General features: G+C 55.2%; 1 protein-coding gene across 2 annotated transcripts in view; it reads left to right on the top strand.

The window, feature by feature from the left end:
* Positions 1–6043: 6043 nt before the first annotated feature.
* Positions 6044–17571, top strand: part of SIDT2 (SID1 transmembrane family member 2) — a 15837-nt gene continuing 4309 nt past the window's right edge. Inside the window, exons 1-21 of one of the 2 annotated variants that reach the window (XM_077777454.1) lie at positions 6044–6733; positions 8280–8401; positions 8695–8859; positions 8957–9002; positions 9396–9497; positions 9605–9688; positions 10433–10532; positions 10701–10766; positions 11695–11788; positions 12124–12176; positions 12908–12979; positions 13131–13202; positions 14276–14394; positions 14981–15054; positions 15155–15221; positions 15789–15862; positions 15981–16104; positions 16231–16348; positions 16792–16928; positions 17168–17276; positions 17521–17571. In XM_077777454.1, coding sequence (XP_077633580.1) covers positions 6551–6733; positions 8280–8401; positions 8695–8859; positions 8957–9002; positions 9396–9497; positions 9605–9688; positions 10433–10532; positions 10701–10766; positions 11695–11788; positions 12124–12176; positions 12908–12979; positions 13131–13202; positions 14276–14394; positions 14981–15054; positions 15155–15221; positions 15789–15862; positions 15981–16104; positions 16231–16348; positions 16792–16928; positions 17168–17276; positions 17521–17571 — 2032 coding nt within the window. In that variant the 5' untranslated portion in view covers positions 6044–6550. The remainder of the gene's footprint in view (positions 6734–8279; positions 8402–8694; positions 8860–8956; positions 9003–9395; positions 9498–9604; positions 9689–10432; positions 10533–10700; positions 10767–11694; positions 11789–12123; positions 12177–12907; positions 12980–13130; positions 13203–14275; positions 14395–14980; positions 15055–15154; positions 15222–15788; positions 15863–15980; positions 16105–16230; positions 16349–16791; positions 16929–17167; positions 17277–17520) is intronic. The other variant, XM_077777460.1, reaches the window with a different exon arrangement.

Here is a 17571-nt window from a genome sequence, read left to right as displayed (position 1 = left end):
TGACCGTGGGATTGAGGACAGGAAGCTTAAGGGTGGACACAGCTCTCATGTAGCACCTTTGCCTCCCCAGGCTACAACAGCCGACCCAAGGCTGACCTCTTTATAGCCGTGAGACTAGAGCAAGGGTCAACTGGCTCCGCAGGGCCTAACCTGATGACTATACACCAACCCTGCCATCAGTCATTCCAGCAAATTGATATGCCAGTCCAAAGCTACTATGGTTTTTGTATCATTTAGTCTCTCACTCTTAATCATGGTGATGCTCTTGGATTAAAAGGTTACTCCCATAAGAGAAGAGAATATGGAGATACTGAGATGTTTTTGTTTTCCTAGTTGCCTTTGCTCACATATCTAATCACACCTGCCATTCCTCTCTGCCACCGCTGCTTTCCCCCCTCCACTCCCCAGCTTTGCCTTTATCAGCTGCTCACGGGTTCCCCTTAGATCACAGAGCAGCAGCAAAAGCAGCCTGGGTCCTGGAGCTTTGTTAACTGTATCCAGACTACCCCTGTAGTGAACCACTTCACAAGTGGAAGAGACGGCAGTGGGGTAGAAGGGAAGGTTCCTTTACCAGCAGGCGCTTGGGGAAACACTGGACAAAACCAGCCAGAGAGTCTCTACTCTTCTCCCGCCACAGCAGGACTGAAGTCCTAACTCCGCTACATAATTTTACACTGCCGTGAAGCAAAGATCCTCACTGTTTTGATAAGGAAGACCTTTCTTCTTCTCTGGCCTGATTTTATGCTATTTTATGATCTCAAAAAACATTTTACATACTGGTCGAGCCTTGACCTTCATGACACAGCAGTGCACTGCAACATGTTCGTCGGTAACTCCTGATCATCCAAACCATTAGATCTAGTGTCCAGTGCTTCCCCTGACTTGACCCTGTATCTTCAATCTATATCCTCCCACCCCTTACTTTGACCCTTTGTGCCAATAGTGTTGAACTTTGAGTCTATGACTTTCCTTCAAGTTGAGACCCCTTGTCCTGAATTTGCTCCTATTCCTTTGCTAGGCTAGCTCCTACTCATCTTTTATGAACCTCCTCAGGGGCACCTCCTGGGGTGTTTTCTGATTTCTCCTGAATTCCCTGATTGCCAGCTCTGGTTTGTCCTAGGTCTCTCTGAGTTCCCATAATACCTTGTGTAAATCTTTATCACTGCACTTATTCTGTATTATATGCTTACCTCATTGCCTGCACTGTTAGATTATGGAAAGTGTCTGTGTCCCCAGCACTTGGATCAGTGACTAGTACAAACTAGGCATTGAATAAATGAAAGAATGAATGAATAGGAGATTGATTTGTTCATGATCATCTAGATGGTAACTGTCAATATTGAAATTGGAATACAAATCTTTTGACTTCATTTCCTGTTCTTTCAATGGTACCATGCTGCTGCTTGTAAGAAACCATGCACGTTGTTCTTGCTCGTGATAAATAAGGGCAAACAAAATTCACTTCACGATAACAGAAACCAGGGCATCTGCTTCTTGGTTTTGGCTCAGGTCACGATCTCCCAATTTGTGGGTTCAAGCCCTGTGTCGGGTTCTGCGCTGACAGCCTGGAGCCTGCTTGGGACCCTCTCTCCCTCTCTTTTCTCCCCTGCTGGTGCTCGCTCGCTCTCTCCCTCTCTTTTCTCCCCTGCTGGTGCTCTCAAAATAAATAAATAAACTAAACTTAAAAAAAAAGATACCACACATACTTATTACAAAAGGTTTTGAAATGTTTTCTAGAATTATTTGATTGAAACCAAATGGAATTATTAAGATAGTGTTTATAGGAAAAGTGAAGCTAAAAGAAAGAGCTAGACCAGTTCAGGTATTGTGAATGAGAGAATCCCCTTCCTGAAGGCTCTGAGGCCCGTGAGGTAACACCGGAAGCTATGGGCCCTGGCCTGTATGTGAGCCAGAGTGTGAAGAGAGGGGCCCTTTCTATTATTGAGAGCAACTTGGAGTAAGGACTGAGTAGCTGCACGTGTTATCTTTAGATAACAGCCAAGAGACGAGGAAAGGTTTCTTGAGTTGCATCTTCTGATTTCGCAGCCGGAGACCCAAGCTTGCTTCAGATAGGAGCATGGCTTGCTCGTTTTTATCAGTGATCTTTGGAGACAGATTTGAATTAATTTTTTATCTTCTTGTTTTCAGCAGCCTGACTGAAGACCAGCTTCATTTCCTGGAAAGCTCTGATGTGGATTCCATCACATGGCCACAGGCAACAAGAAGCAAGGCCTGCATGTATTATTGCTCACATCTCCCAGTGTGAATGGTGAAAGCCCAGGAAATGGAAAGTGGCTGATCCATCTATGGCAGAAAGTTTGCCCACTCAGTCGAAATCACTCTCCCTCGACTCCCCTTCTACTCTCTAGACAGTAGTTCAGGATGAGGAATGCAGCCCGCCTCTGCCGTGCTGCATTTAGGAGATAAGTGGAGCTAAGACATGACTCCTCATTGCCTAAGAGGCACAATGCAGGAGCTTAAGCAGAACTTTCTGACATCAAATTCCTTGCTTTTTCCATAGTACCATGAAGCCATGTGACAGCTCTGGGACCTCACCCCAGAATGACAGAGTAAATACTCTGACTCCTAATCTAATGTACATCCCGTTTTCACGGTCCTTGGAGAGAGAACCAGACACAAGGGCAGCCTGGAGAAAGAATAGAACTTGCATGATGGAAAGAAAGAAGTGCTGTATGATGCTCTTCCTGCTGGGGCTGCGTATGTCCTGGACGATTCTATTCGAGCTCCGCACAGATACACAGACCCTTTTATGGTCATGATGAAAACAGGGAACTTCAAGTCCATTTCCTTCGGAGGGCTTGGCTTTGTAGTTTTTTTGTTTTGTTTTGTTTTGTTTTTCCCCTCTCCTGGGTTAAAGTTACTTAGTTCTAAAGTCTGGCTTGATCCTGCCACCCACCCACAGGCACGGCCACTCTCTACCCACCACCGTGCCCTACACGAGGTTCCTAAGTTATTTGACTGGATTCACCTAATCCGTCTAATGTGCCTGCCCTTGGTGCCGTCTTAAGGGCATTTTAACAACACACCTGACCAGCTGAAGCTTCCTTCCTGTCCTCTTGTTCCGAACCCCAAAAACCCTGTCACTTAAAACGGAACTGGAGAGCTGGGAGCCTTGTCAGCTGGCTAATGGTCTTATTCCTTAGGTCCTTTCTGCACTCAAGCTCAGAAGGATGGCCCACAGGGAGATAGAAGGAAGTCGTCTGAGCCTGGTGACCCCACCCTGCCCTCATTACTGGGGCAGGGGTTGGGCTTTTTAGGTAACAGGGCAGAAAATGCAGTAGTTAGACCGCTGCAGAAGTCCAAGGGGGCCGCCCTGAGGCCTTGATATCTTTGCTCTCACGAGTCTGGCTTCGAGACCCAGCACGGCCCTTCTTTCATGCTAACTGCTGTAGCCAACAGAAAGTCCCTCTCTCCTCTCAGGGCTGCCAGACCTCAGAAAGGACGGATTCATAACTGGGTTGTGCTGTTCCCTCCCTGGGGGGTGGGGCAGAAGGGCTGAGGAAAGTTCCGCAGACCTGAGAACGGCGAGAAAGTCTGGGGCTGCTGCCCTCCTTCCCTGTTGGAACACTCAGGGTGCTGAGGATTCAAAGGTTAAACCCATGAGACCTTGCAAAAGGGAAGGGTCCCTTCTGGGTTTATTTGGATAGATTTCTCCTAAGCCACTGCTGGGGGAAAGGGAGCAAATAGAAGTGTCAGTAGTCCCAATCCAAGGTGTCTGGGCCCAGAACGGTGGTTCTCAAAATTGATTGTGCCTATCAAGCTTCTGGAGTGCTTGTTAAAATGCAGATCCCGGAGCGCCTGGGGGGCTCAGTCGGTTAAGTGTCCGTCCGACTTCAGCTCAGGTCATGATCTCACAGTTCATGGGTTCGAGCCTCCCCATCAAGCTCTGTGCTGGCTGACAGCTCAGATCCTGGAGGCTGCTTTGGATGCTGTGTCTCCTCTCTCTCTCTCTGCCCCTTCCCCCGCCTCAAAAATAAAGTTTTTAAAAATGCAGATTCCTGGGCTGCACCTCCAGAGACTGCGATTCAATAACTGTAAGTAGTGTCTGCATATGCATTTTAAACAGGCCTAGGGTTACATTTTGCCCCAAAGCCTACAAGGCAGAGTTGGAGCACCGCCAGTTGGGGCTTGTTCTGTGCAGTCACAGAACCAAGGAGCCGTGTAGCTGGGACTCCATAATCGTAAACTTGTGGTTCTCAAAGGCACCCAGGGAAGTTCCTGAGATGGTAGATTACGTCAGTCTAAGCGGGGAGCTCAAGCTCAGACTGGGAGTAGTTCTTAGAATTCCACATTGGCGAGTTAAAGAGGGCGCCCTCATGAGAGACAAAGTGAAGTTCACCTGGAACATGGATATCCTATATCGACTGTCCAAACTGGGGTGCTGACTGCACAGGCTTATAATGAAAATTCTTCCTGTTATCCTGAGGAACCTCTGATTCCAGTGGTCAAGCCATGTGGAGTCCAATAAACTACTCATGAGCTGGCCTTTTCTGGATTTCACTCTGCCTAACTGTAAAATAAGAGGTTGCCCCAGAAGACTGCTAAGGTTCCCCTTGGTCTGACTTTCTAGGGTTCTCCATCCCCTGCAGCTTTGCTTCTGGTCATCCTCAAGTATGAATGCTTGGGCAGGGGCCAGGTTTAATCCTCTCACAAACCATTTGCCTAGGATAAATAGAATAGTACCTGCACATAGTAGGTGTCTGTTAGATATTTATTGCAGGAATGAATAAATACCTATAATTGGTTATGAGATAAAATAGTCCTCATTGGAAGAAAGCCCAGAGAGTAAGTCAGGGGCAGGAGTGGAGGCTGCTGGAATCTCTTGAGCACAGAATTCTCACAAGCCACTGGCCCATGCAGCTTCACGGGGGGTATCAGACAATTTCAGAGGCAGCCATGCTACATTTCTTTTCCCTTAAACATACTTGTCTTATGATAAAAGAAATTTATGTACATCATAGAAATGCTATCAATTTTTAAAAGGTATAAGAACATTCTGAAACCACAGCCCAGTGATTTTTCTTTTTGATACTTTACTTTTGGAATTAGAGGGAAATGATAACATACTATTTTTTAAAATCATTTGTAATTCCAAGATTTTTCAGTGCTTTTCTACGCATGTCTACACATCTGGAAACCAGACTGTTGATATAGTGTCATACTGTGAATTCTCTGCTTACGTGATCCTTAAAGTCTTAAGCATCATTTGAGATGGCTTCATGCTAATAGTACCTTTAACCACTCCCTCATTAATGGACATTTAGGCTGTTTCCTTTACGTTTGATATTACAAATATCGCAATGATAAGCATTACTGCCTACAAATTTTTAATCTGCATTTTTTATTTCCTTAGGATACAGTCCCAAAAGTCGAATTACTCTGTCAACGAGTATAAAGAAAGCTCTTTAAGCTTCTTGAAATACAGTGGCAAAATATTTTGTAGAGAAGTTGTCATCAGATTATACTAAAAGTCACTATCTTTCAATTAGCTTTTTAGCCGCCTCTACGAAGAGGAGAAACAGCCCTGCAAGCTTCCAGGCCGCTGGAGTTCAAAGGCAGAGTCCACGGAGGCTACTTCTGTAGTTCTGCCTCAGCCGTCCCTCCCCGGGGAAGGCGCCCGTCTGGTTTTCTAATTCTTTGAGGTCTTCCTTTCTTAATACCCCAGAAGAAAAAAATGGCCCAGGGATGGAGCATGTTGGTGGTAAAGGCAGTGAGGGTGGAAGTGGATCCTTAGGTTTGAGCACAAAGAAGACTTTGTGAACAAGAATCCAACACTCGGAGACCCTTCACGGAAACCTCCGTCTATTCCAACCAGAGCGAGCTTCCACGGACGGGCAAGATTACGAAAGAGGAGGAGTTGGTGGCGCCTTCCAGTTGGAGAACTGCGGCGCCTTTAAGGCCCAATGCGGGCCTTGGCCCTTTAAATCTGTGTCAGTTTCCCCTGACGTCAGCGAGCGGACCGGCCGCCCTGCTGTTTACCGCCGCGCCGCGCTTCGCACTCCTCGGAGTTGCGAGCGNGAGGGCCGGGGCCGCCACGGCCGCCCGCCCTTAAAGGGCCCGCGCCCCAGGAAAGTCGCCGCGCCTCCCGGCGTCCCGTCGCTGCCGCCTGTCACGCTCCTCACCCTCAGACACCCCTCCCTTCCCGGCCGCCCCCGCCGCCGGCGTCCCTCCCTTCCTCCCTCCCATTTCCCGGCGTCTCCAAGCTCCCAGCAACCAGCCGCCCCCTGGCTCTCGCGGCCCTGGCTGGCCGCCGCCGGGTGTCCGGGCCGCGCTCAGCCCCTCGCGAGCTGACCCGTACCCCCACACCCCTCCCGTCGCTCCCGCCGCCCCTCCCCGCCGGGCCGCCTGGGGGCGTCTCTGCGGCTCCGGGGAGGGGACGTTTCCTAATCTCAGGCCGGGGTTAAAGTTCTGGTCCTGGTGAGATGCTGGAAGCTGCGGCCCGAGCCGCAACCCGTCCCGGAGGTGTCCTGTCGCCTGTCGCCGCCCCTGCCACCGCTGCCGCCGCCGCCACTGCCGCCTCGCCGGGGCCATGTTCGCTCTGGGCTTGCCCTTCCTGGCGCTCTTGGTGGCCTCGGTCGAGAGCTATGTGGGGGTTCTGGGGCCCAAGAACGTCTCGCAGAAAGATGCCGAGTTTGAGCGCACCTACATGGATGAGGTCAACAGCGAGCTGGTCAACATCTACACCTTCAACCACACTGTGACCCGAAACCGGGTGAGGGCCGGGCCGGGCGGGGGGCTGGTGGCGAGTGGTTGAGCGGACCAGGGCTCCGAGGGGTCGGTCCACGCCCTTTCAGGAGGCCCACGAACGTGCTGCCCGACTGGGTTTCCTTTCCCCAGAATCGCACGGGACTCTTGCTTTGCCACCAGTGTTTCTCCGAAGCTCCCACTGGACGGTTTCTAAAGTTGTCTCCTTCCCATCTTCTGTGACTCTCCGCCCTCCACCAGCTGTGGTCGGAGCAGCACCGGCCTGCTCCCTACTCAACACCCAGAACGGGACGTCCCCTTCTGGGCTGGGCGCAGGGTGAAGCAGGCTAGCTTGGCCCAGGAAACCCTTAGGGATGAGACAGGCCTACTATGGAAAGGCTCTGCTCAGGCAACTTAGAGCTGAATGCAGGACTTCTCAGGCCGCTGTGAAGCTGGATGGCAGGAGAGAGGGAGTTTGTCGCCTACCTCCCCCTGACCTTCTGTTTCATTTTTTTCCCCAGCCATGACTTACATACGGTCGTAGCTAGATCTGAGAGGTCTAGACCCCAGGCGGAGCTGAGATTTGCAGAATTGTTGCAGCCTGACTCTATGGTCTCCTGCCCAGCTCTCTCCCATGATTGGAATTACTAAGAAGCAGTAGAACGGAGAGTGAGAGTCTGGTTATTTCTCAGAATAGGGAGGGATTTGCTTTCTGGGGCAGGCCAGGATCTGCCTTAAGTGCCTATTTCTCTGAGGTTTGATCCCCTCCTGCTTAGTTTTTCCTTCTTTCTCCCTGACATCTGGGGTCATCCTGAGGATTGTAGTCTCTACCCCTCTGGGAAATGCTGCCCTAGAGCTTGGGTCTCAGCAGTCCAATGACAAGCACTGCCAGAATTTATTTAGCTTTATTATTATTTTTTTCTTTAAGCTCCCACTGTTCTAGGTACTTCCCTCCATGTGCCAAGAGCAAGAGTGTCTCCAGTTTACGGAGGGGGAAATTGAGACCCGGAGGTGTGAAGTGACTCCTCCAAGGCTCTAGCCCTCGGTCAAAACTAGGGATGGAGTTTGGCTGCCTTAGCTTTTCAACAGTCTGCCCACCTCCCCACTGGCTCTGGCCCCCAGATTAGCTGTTGAATGGGAGCTTCCTGGCTTACATGGAAGAAAATTGAGGAGCACTTCTTGCTCTCCCGTGTCCCTGTGTGCATACGCGCACGTGTGTGCAGGCATGTGTAATCCCACGAACATGGAGAGGTATGAGGTATCCTGGGGATGCCCGAGGTCTCCATTGGGTTTCCTGTTGGGAAGCGAGGCCCTGCAGTTTCGTGGGCCCGATTCTCCCTGCACATCCCTGCCATCCAGAACCGGGCCGCTTCCAAGAGCCTCTCCTCTAACTCAGTGCAGATCCCTCCTGGAGCCTGGGCTGCTCTGGAGGAAGAAAGGGCATCGCTATAGCCCCCCCAGCCTGACCAAGATGGGGAAAGAGCAAGGCAGTTGGCATCAAGTAGGGCAGGGCTCACAGTCTCTGGAGAGTCATCAGGGGCCTGACCGAGGGGCGTTTCCATGTCATTCTGCAGACGGAAGGCGTGCGTGTGTCAGTCAATGTCCTGGACAAGCAGAAGGGGGCTCCTTTGCTGTTTGTGGTCCGTCAGAAGGAGGCTGTGGTGTCCTTCCAGGTGCCCCTAATCCTACGAGGGCTGTGAGTAGGACCCGGGAATCAGGGAGGGGGGTAGGCCTAGGCCAGGCCAGGCCCAGAGCCTCACCTTGTCCACGGCCTCAGACCACCCAGGAAGCCCTCTGTTTCTCCTCCCCATTCCCTGAACCAGGGGGCTGGTCAGTGGCCGAGCCAGCCAGCCTGGAGCCTGTCAGCCTGGCTGGGGAAGGAGTAGGAGACGTTGGAGACCAGAGTGGAGGAACCGGGGCCTTGCTCCCTTGGAGTGGTTTGCCGGCCGGGACGGGAATAGCATCCTGACTTTCTGCTTTGGGCTCTAGGTATCAGCGCAAGTACCTCTACCAAAAGGTGGAGCGAACGTTGTGTCAGCCGCCCACCAAGAACGAGTCCGAGGTCCAGTTCTTCTACGTGGACGTGTCCACCCTGTCACCGCTCAACACCACATACCAGCTCCGGGTCAGCCGAATGGACGACTTCGTGCTCAGGTCTGCAGGGGAGATGCGAGGGGACCACGGGCCTGGCCTCCTTCCCGAGCTCTGGGAGTGACCGTGGCGGGGGGCCGGGGGGCTCTTCTCTCTCCAGGACCGGGGAGCAGTTTAGCTTCAATACCACAGCAGCCCAGCCCCAGGTAAGATCTCCCTGTCGACCGGCCCTCAGGAGGAGACGCGGGTACATGGGAGTGTGAGTAGTCAGCAGGCTTTGTTGGCTGTGTGCGCCATGGAGGGACTGGCTGGAAATGAGCTCTGGCCCTCAGGTGGTAAGGGACAGGCAGACTGGGAAGTGCAGAGGCCGGAGGTGTGGCTGCCACGTTTCCTACTTGCCTCTTGGGGCAGTATCCCGAGTGCCCAGCTGAGGTTGAGGGGAGCGATGTAAGAATATAGGGCTGCTTCTGGGCAGGCCCTTTCTTCCTCAGAGAGCCTCTAACGCCCAACTCTGAGAACATTCACACTGTTCCCTTCTAGAGGGCCGGAGAGAGCATCCCCATGAGATGGGACTCTCCCTGCCCTTCCTGTGCCCTCAGTACTTCAAGTATGAGTTCCCGGAGGGTGTGGACTCGGTGATTGTCAAGGTGACCTCCAACAAGGCCTTCCCCTGCTCAGTCATCTCCATCCAGGATGTCCTGGTAAGCTGCCTGCCTTTCGCTCTCCGCCGGCAGGTAGCAGAGCTGCTAAAGAGGGGGCACGGGGCCCAGGTCCCTGCCCATTTACCTCTCTCTTCCTCCCCCCGTAGTGCCCGGTCTACGACCTAGACAACAATGTAGCTTTCATCGGCATGTACCAGACTATGACCAAGAAGGCCGCCATCACTGTGCAGGTAGGAAATGTGTGCGGCCCTGTGGAAGGTGTGGCCAGGTGACGAGCTTTCCAAACCCTTTCTCCTTCACTCCTGCCCCATTTCTACCCTACTGATAAGACTGAGTCTTGGCCTGCCAGTCCCCAAGGTTTGGGGCCCTCTGATACGTAAGCGTTAAATCGTAATCCTGGTTGCCTTTGGGGGCAGAAAAGAGCAGAGCACCCTTTCTGGCTGTCCCATCTACTTCGTTCCCTGTAACGATAGCTAAGAGAGGACAAGGGGCCCTGGCTGATGGTGAGTATTGCCCTTGGCAAAGGCTAAAACCTGTGCTGGGGGCAGGGAGAGTGAAGCCAAGCGTCTGCCTCACAACATCCAGCCTTGCAACTGTCGGAGACAGCGGGGCCCCTCCACCTTTCCTCCTGGCTGATGCCCTGTCCGTGAAAGGGCACCCATGGGTATCCTGATGGTGGGTCATACACATATTTGCCCACCTGGCCGTAGTGAAGGGTCATGGGTTTGGGCTCTGGAGCCAAATAACCTTGGCTCTACCACTGACAGGCCGTGTGATCCCTAGGCAGCAGGGACGATGAGAATCCTTACCTCGTAGGGGTCTTTGTGAGGGCCCAGTCAAATTCTAGGTGTATATAAGCACATGTGTATTGATTCTGATGACTGATTACTTTGATGTTGATGATGATATAACCATCGTCATCATCGGTCGATCAAGCAGTCCTCCTCCACCTCCTCCCCCTCCTCTTCCTGTAGCGCAAAGACTTCCCCAGCAATAGCTTTTACGTGGTGGTGGTGGTGAAGACCGAAGACCAGGCCTGTGGGGGCTCCTTGCCTTTCTACCCCTTGGTAAAAGGTACCTTTGGTGCCCTGGGCCTGGCTCGGGTGAGGGCAGGGCAGGGTCCCCCCCGGGGAGGGAGAAGAGCCTCTGTGGCTGATGGGTGGAGCTGATGAGAGGCGGGGTTTGGGCCCACAAACATTAACCGAGCTCCAGGAAGCCACCTGTTGGACATTTTGCTTCCAGATGAACCAGTTGATCAAGGGAACCGCCAAAAAACCCTGTCAGTGGTGGTATCTCGAGCAGTCACGTGTGAGTGTGGGTGGCTGAGTGGCTCTTCCTCTCAGTCCTGGGGGAGGGAGCACCCTCTGAATGGGAAGGGTGATGGGGACCTACTCAGTGGACTGACAGGGTAGGAAGACGGAGTGTTCTTGGCAGTGCTCACAAGGGGAGGGAGGGCCAGGCGGTGGGTCCCAGCACGATGTGGCACTGACGCCTGTGACTGACGGTGGAAGTACTGAGTTCTGGTTCTCTCTCCTCCCCTTGGGAGCACTGTAATCTCATTGAGCCTCAGTCTCTCTGTCTCTGTAGTGGGTCACAAGATCTATCCTGTAGTCTCAACAGGTTGTGAGGTTTAGCACAATATTAGCAGGAACGTACCAGGCCCCTTAGTCATGCTCACTAAATATTTACTGAGTGATTGAATGGAGCCCTTTGTAAACTGGAAAGTGTAAGATAAAAATAAGGGGTTGTGGTGGAAGGGGAAAGAAGCTGCCTCTGCTTTACAGAGTCTTTATTCAGCAAATATTTATCGAGCACCTTCTGTGTGCCGGGTGTTGTGTTCTGGCTTCGGTCCTCAGGGAGCTCCCGTTTGGAGGACAGGGGCCTGTTGCTGTGCAGGGTGCCGATGGCCGTGATGGGCAAAGGACAGGCTAACGGGGAACACAGGGCAGAGAAGCCTTCCCAGAGGACATAGTCCTCGAGCTGTGTTAGGAAGGAAACCGTGTTTGAGGACGGTGTAGGGTTCTTGAGGAAGAAGTACAGAGAGAGTTCTAGCGGAGGAGCGACATGAGCAGAGACAGGAATCACGTCAGAGTTTGGCATATTTGGGAAGCTGCCCGTTGCTCACCCCGCTGGGCCGCTACATTTGCAGGGCGATGTGGGGAGAGCTTGGGCCGGACCCTTGTGTTCGCTGGCAGGCAATGTTGGCGTGCTCACCCTCCTGCTTCCCTCCCCACAGCCGAGGCCTATGTTGGTGGTATGCTCTTTTGCCTGGGCATATTTCTCTCCTTCTATCTGCTGACTATCCTCCTGGCCTGCTGGGAGAACTGGAGGTAAAGTGGGGCTGCTGGGTGCCCCCCTGTTCTGCGGTGGGTTGAGCAGGATGTGAGCCAGCCCAGCGTGGTGCTCCACACCATTGCGGGGCATAGGAAGGCAGGCCCCTTTTAGGGTCCCTGGTCCAGGGGGCGTCTCCTCTGGAAACCAACCCCTCCCCTCAACCTTCTTCCCAAGCAGGCAAAGCCCACAGTGCTTCCCAGCCTGGGAGGAACCTTCAGATCACAGATGGAAGATGGGGTTTTGGGGTGGAGAGGGTGGAAGGCAGGCCAGCTCAGCAAAGGAGGGATCCTCGTCCCACCCCCTGGTTTGCCTCTGGATTCTGTCCCTGCAGGCAGAGGAAGAAGACGCTTCTGGTGGCCATGGACCGAGCCTGCCCAGAAAGTGGTACCTCCAGAGGGCCTGGGCAGGGAGGGCCGAGTCTGCTTTGTGTTTTGGTGGGTGGTTTCCTTCAGGGGCTGGAGGAGGAAGGGCTGGCTGGGGCCTTCTGGATGTTCAGACTGAGAAAGAACACTCTGCAGACGGAAACGGGGCTGGGCTGTTGTGCCCTAGGCATGACCCTAACACGGCTGTCTCCATGGCTGCCACTTGGTTCCTCCTCCGGGCCTGGCTACGCTGTCTCTGCCCCTCAGGCGACGTAGCTCGCAGTCTGGGGGGGTTGCTAACCTTTCATTCTCTCTCCTTTTCTTCCACCCCGCCCTCTCTGTCTGTCCCCCCTCCTGTTTGGGACCTTCTCTCTCAGCTTCCCTCCTTGGTAAGCACCAGGTGCTGTGGGCAGAGGAGCTGAATCCAGAGTGGGGGAGGGAGGGGACACACAGGGGTGGGCCCTGGGCGGGATGAGGGTCGCTGTCCTAGCTGGCAACGTAGATGCATCAATTCCTAGAACTTTCTGTGTCCTTAGCGAGGACAGAGGATGGCGAGTGTTTCCCCTGGGACACGTGGGAGGCGGGGCAGCTGATAGTGATGGCAGGGAGGTGTGTTTGTCAGGATAGGTGCGCATTCTCTGCTGCCACCATGGCCTCTCCGTGTCTCTCTTCTCTGGATTCTTCCTTCTCTCTTCTTGGCTTTTGGCTTCAGGCTGTTTCCAGAGCTGAGGAGACCTTGACTTCTCATTGCAGGTAACCCCCGGGTCCTGGCCGATTCCTTCCCCGGCAGCTCCCCATACGAGGGTTATAACTACGGTTCCTTTGGTACGTGTCTACACCAGAGGCTGTGCTCGCCCACTCACAACCAGGCCTCCTGAGGCTTCCACCTCCAACGTGGCAAAATGGCAGCCGGCCACGTCTGACCCCAGCCTCCCCGTCTCCTCCCACCTGCCTCACCACCCACCATTCCCCGCAGAGAACAGTTCCGGATCCACGGACGGGCTGGTCGACAGCTCGGGCACTGGAGACCTCTCCTACAGCTACCAGGGTGAGTGAGCCGGGCCGGGCAGAGCCGCGCAGCGTGGGGCCGGAGCTGGCTGTGTGAGACGTGGTGAAGGGCGTTTGCCTCTCCTGCCAGGCGCTGGAACCCGGGAAGGGGCTACTTCTCCCTGCCCCTCTCCTTTCTCGATCTTTCCTCCTTGGCCCCACTTCCTGGTAACTTTCCCTTTCCTTTGAAGGGCACGAGTGGTTCAAGCGGCGCCTCCCCTTTCGCCAGATGCAGCAGCTGTGCATTGCCATGGGTAGATGTGGGGTGGGGGGGTGCTGCTCTGCCAATCAGCTCCTGCCGGGGCGGTTGACCGGAGCCGGTAGGCTCCGGGGCCGGAGAGACGCTTTGTGCATGGCTTCACCATCTAATACCAATAATGCCGGCTTTTGTGCCTTTTGAGACAAGCAGGCACTGACCTCGATGTTGGTGGGCTGGCACCCCAGCTACCCCCAGGCCAGGTGATCTGGTTCGCTGTCAGTTTCGCCAGCACCCCACTCCCTGGCCTGCGGGGGGAAGGCTCACGGGCCGGGGTGTCATGTCCTGGCCTCTGGGGGCTTTGGTCAGGCAAGGTCACAGGAGGAAGCTTCTGAAGGCATAAGAAAAGATCACGATAAAGGAGCAGGTGCTCTTCCTAGAGGCAGCCTGTCACCCTTGCCTGCACCCCAGAACCCGCTGGGTCTTTACCCAGTGGGGGCCAAGGCAGTGTCCTCTCAGAACCCACATGGCTGGGCACCCAATCAGCATGACTTCTGCCGAATTTGGTCCTGTTACTTCTGTCCAGGACCCAAGGTCTGCTCAGTGTCCTGGTCTGGAAGTCCTAGTTCGGTGAAGGGGGCCAGGGGTGGAGTGGCACCTGTCTGGTGGCCTGTTCACAGAACCCACCCTTGTTCCCCTCAAGGACTTAGGAGCACCCTGTACCTCCTCGCAGGGCCTGAGCCCACCTCCACCCCTGCTCTCAGTCCACAATCTGCCTCTTCCCATTGCCTAGTAATTGTGACAATTGCCCCAGGTGGGTGGGGACAGACCTTGGCTTCTGCGCCTCCCAGGTAACTCTTCCCTCCTGCCTACCCCAGATCGCACCCTAGACCCTGTGGGCACTCGGCCGCGCCTGGACTCCATGAGCTCCGTGGAGGAGGATGACTATGACACATTGACTGACATCGATTCGGACAAGAACGTCATTCGCACCAAGGTCTGGCGCCATGTGGGTTGGCCCTGGTTGTGGGTTTCCCAAGGAAAGGAAATTCTGTGTTCGGGCCCCAGCACATCTCCCTCTGGGGTGACATCTTAACGTTTTGTTGTTGCTGTTGTTGTTGTTTTGAGAGACAGACAGATCGTGCGTGGGGGAGGGGCAGAGAGAGAGGGAGACAGAGACTCCGAAGCAGGCTCCAGACTCCGAGCTGTCAGCACAGAGCCCGACGCGAGACTCGAACCCACAAACTGCAAGATCATGACCTCAGCTGAAGTCGGATGTTTAACTGACTTGAGCCCCCCAGGCACCCCTCTCTGGGGTGACATCGTAGAGAAACAAAGCGAAAGAGCTCAGCTGGGTCAGGATAGATTCAGGGGAAGCCGAGTCCACTCCCAGCCCTTCCGGGCTGATCTGCCAACAGCAATGGGATGGCCTGGAACCCCGCCCGGCAGAACTGCTGCCTGTTGGGGGGTGGGGGGGCTCCTCCTGTCCCCCTGTCACCTGGGCACCAGTGGCGAGTGTCGGGGGAGGTTCTCCCAGTCTCCCGGGCAGTTGGAAAGCGGGTCTCACTCCAGCTTCTCCTCAGCAATACCTCTATGTGGCCGACCTGGCTCGCAAGGACAAACGCGTCCTTCGGAAAAAGTACCAGATCTACTTCTGGTGAGTGGGCGGCGCGGCCAGGCCTTTCTGTTATTGGCAGGGTGGTGTGGCGGCGTCTCGGGGCCTGCCCCCTCACCGCCGCCATCGTCTCACTCCTCAGGAACATCGCCACCATCGCTGTCTTCTATGCGCTTCCCGTAGTGCAGCTGGTGATCACCTACCAGACGGTGAGCAGCCCGGCTGGCTCCCTGGGCCCAGGGGGGTGTGCCCTCCCGGGGCTGTGTGCTCACCATCGCCCCAGGCCGAGAATCCAGGCTGGGCTGCTGGAGTAGGCACAGGTCTCAGGTCACAGGACCCGGGTTCAAATCCTAACTCTGCCTCACCAGCTGAGTGACCTTGAGCAAGCTTAAGCTCCCAGAGCGTCGGTTTCTTCATCTGCAAAATGGGGCGGCGTGATCTCAATGACGGCATCTTCCCCAGCTTGTTGCAGGGTTTATGCAACAAGAGTCACGGGACTTTGTCAGTCTCGGTTTCCCTTCCCTTTTCTCTGTACTGTGGGGCAAGAACTTCTGTCACGGTCATGCCCCATGATTTTTAGCCCCACCTGGTGACCGTGCCAAAGAGGACTGGCCTGGCGTACGGACGCACACGCATGCTGGCTGTGTGGCGCTCTCCTGTCCTGTCGAATGGGGCTGGGTGGGATGGCCTGGGCTCAGGCCGGGCTCCCTCTCTCCTGGGCTCTGGCTGAGTCAGGTGCTTTCGTGTCCCCTCTGTGCCCCCGTGCCCTGCTGCAGGTGGTGAATGTCACAGGGAATCAGGACATTTGCTACTACAACTTCCTCTGTGCCCACCCCCTGGGCAACCTCAGGTGGGGATGGCCTTGGGTCAGCTGGGGTGGGGGCAGGGGCTCTGCCGATGCCTGGCCCGGGTAGGGAGGAGGCCGGAAGACGGGGCCGAGGCAACGCACCCTGTGTCGCTCCTTCCAGCGCCTTCAACAACATCCTAAGCAACCTGGGGTACATCCTGCTGGGGCTCTTATTCCTGCTCATCATCCTGCAGCGGGAGATCAACCACAACCGGGCCCTGCTGCGGAACGACCTCTACGCCCTGGTGAGAGAGCATCTGCCCGCTGAGGGCTCAGCTCCAGACCCTTTCTGAGCAGGGCCAGCCTGGCCCGGNCCCCCCTCCCCCCTTTCCTCCCACCTCACTTCTCTTTCCCTTCCTTCTCCCCAATAGGAATGCGGGATCCCGAAACACTTTGGCCTGTTCTATGCCATGGGCACGGCCCTGATGATGGAGGGGCTGCTCAGTGCCTGCTATCACGTCTGCCCCAACTATACCAACTTCCAGTTTGGTGAGCGGGGCCTCCCTCTTCCCTGGCTGAGCCGTCCCCTACCATCCCCACGGTCACCCACGGGGGTCCCCACAACCCAGCTCTGGGTGCACACATCCTAGCTTCCAGAAGAGATAGCTGGGTGCTCTTTCCTTCACCTGTTGAGTGTTTCTCATGTATAACCACTGAGAAAATGAACATAATTAAGATATGGTCCCTGATCTCAGGGTGCTCAGACTAAGTTGCCCTTGTTGCCAGGGGAAATGGAACTGGGTGGCAGCCAGTGGGGCGACAGCATGGTGTCACAGGGACTGTTGAGGGACCGGAGTCCGCCCACCACCAGCTGGCTCTGTGGCCATGATGAGGTGGGGGGGCTCTCGGCCGCCCCGATCGCCTGGGCTGGGAGGTCCATGCTGAGGTTTGGTGGCTGTGTTTGCAGCGCACGTTCATGTCCCCCCACCCAGACACGTCGTTCATGTACATGATTGCCGGGCTGTGCATGCTGAAGCTCTACCAGAAGCGGCACCCAGACATCAACGCCAGCGCTTACAGCGCCTACGCCTGCTTGGCCATCGTCATTTTCTTCTCCGTGCTGGGCGTGGTGAGGCCCTGGCCCGCTGTGTTCACACTCACCCCATAGGGAGGGTGCACACGTGTATGCGCACACGCACCCTCTCCACCTCCCGCATGCAAGATCCCTGCTCCCTCCCTGAGGCACCTTCCCCCTTCCCCAGGCTCCTGTGTGAGCCACAGGGTCCCCTGGAGGAAGAACGGGCTGTGGGAGCGGCCTTCCTCAGCGCCTCCTCAGCTCTGCCTGCCATGGCAACCCCCCCCGCCCAGGTCTTTGGCAAAGGGAACACGGCATTCTGGATCGTCTTCTCGGTCATTCACATCATCGCCACCCTGCTCCTCAGCACGCAGCTCTATTACATGGGCCGCTGGAAGCTGGGTGAGGGCCTGCCCAGGGCAGGGCGTGTGGGAGGGGCCAGAGGTCGGTGGCCTCAGGGACCTGGGTTCACGCAGGCTTGGGGTTCTGCCCTCCTGCTGGGGGCCCTGGAAGAATCACCGAGTGAGCAATTTGATGAGGGTCGGCGTGGCTGTGCCCTCCGAAGGCCTGGGGTCCTCTCAGCTGGCGCGGGCCGGGGTGGACAAGGAGGGGAGCTCGTGCCCTCAAGCACTGTCCCCTCTTGCAGACTCGGGCATCTGCCGCCGCATCCTCCACGTGCTCTACACGGACTGCATCC

Source organism: Crocuta crocuta, unplaced genomic scaffold (assembly GCF_008692635.1).
Source record: "Crocuta crocuta isolate KB4526 unplaced genomic scaffold, BGI_CrCroc_1.0 scaffold271, whole genome shotgun sequence".
NCBI classification, from domain to species: domain Eukaryota; kingdom Metazoa; phylum Chordata; class Mammalia; order Carnivora; family Hyaenidae; genus Crocuta; species Crocuta crocuta.
Note: the sequence above shows the minus strand (reverse complement) of the source record. Positions and strands in the feature narration are given on the sequence as shown.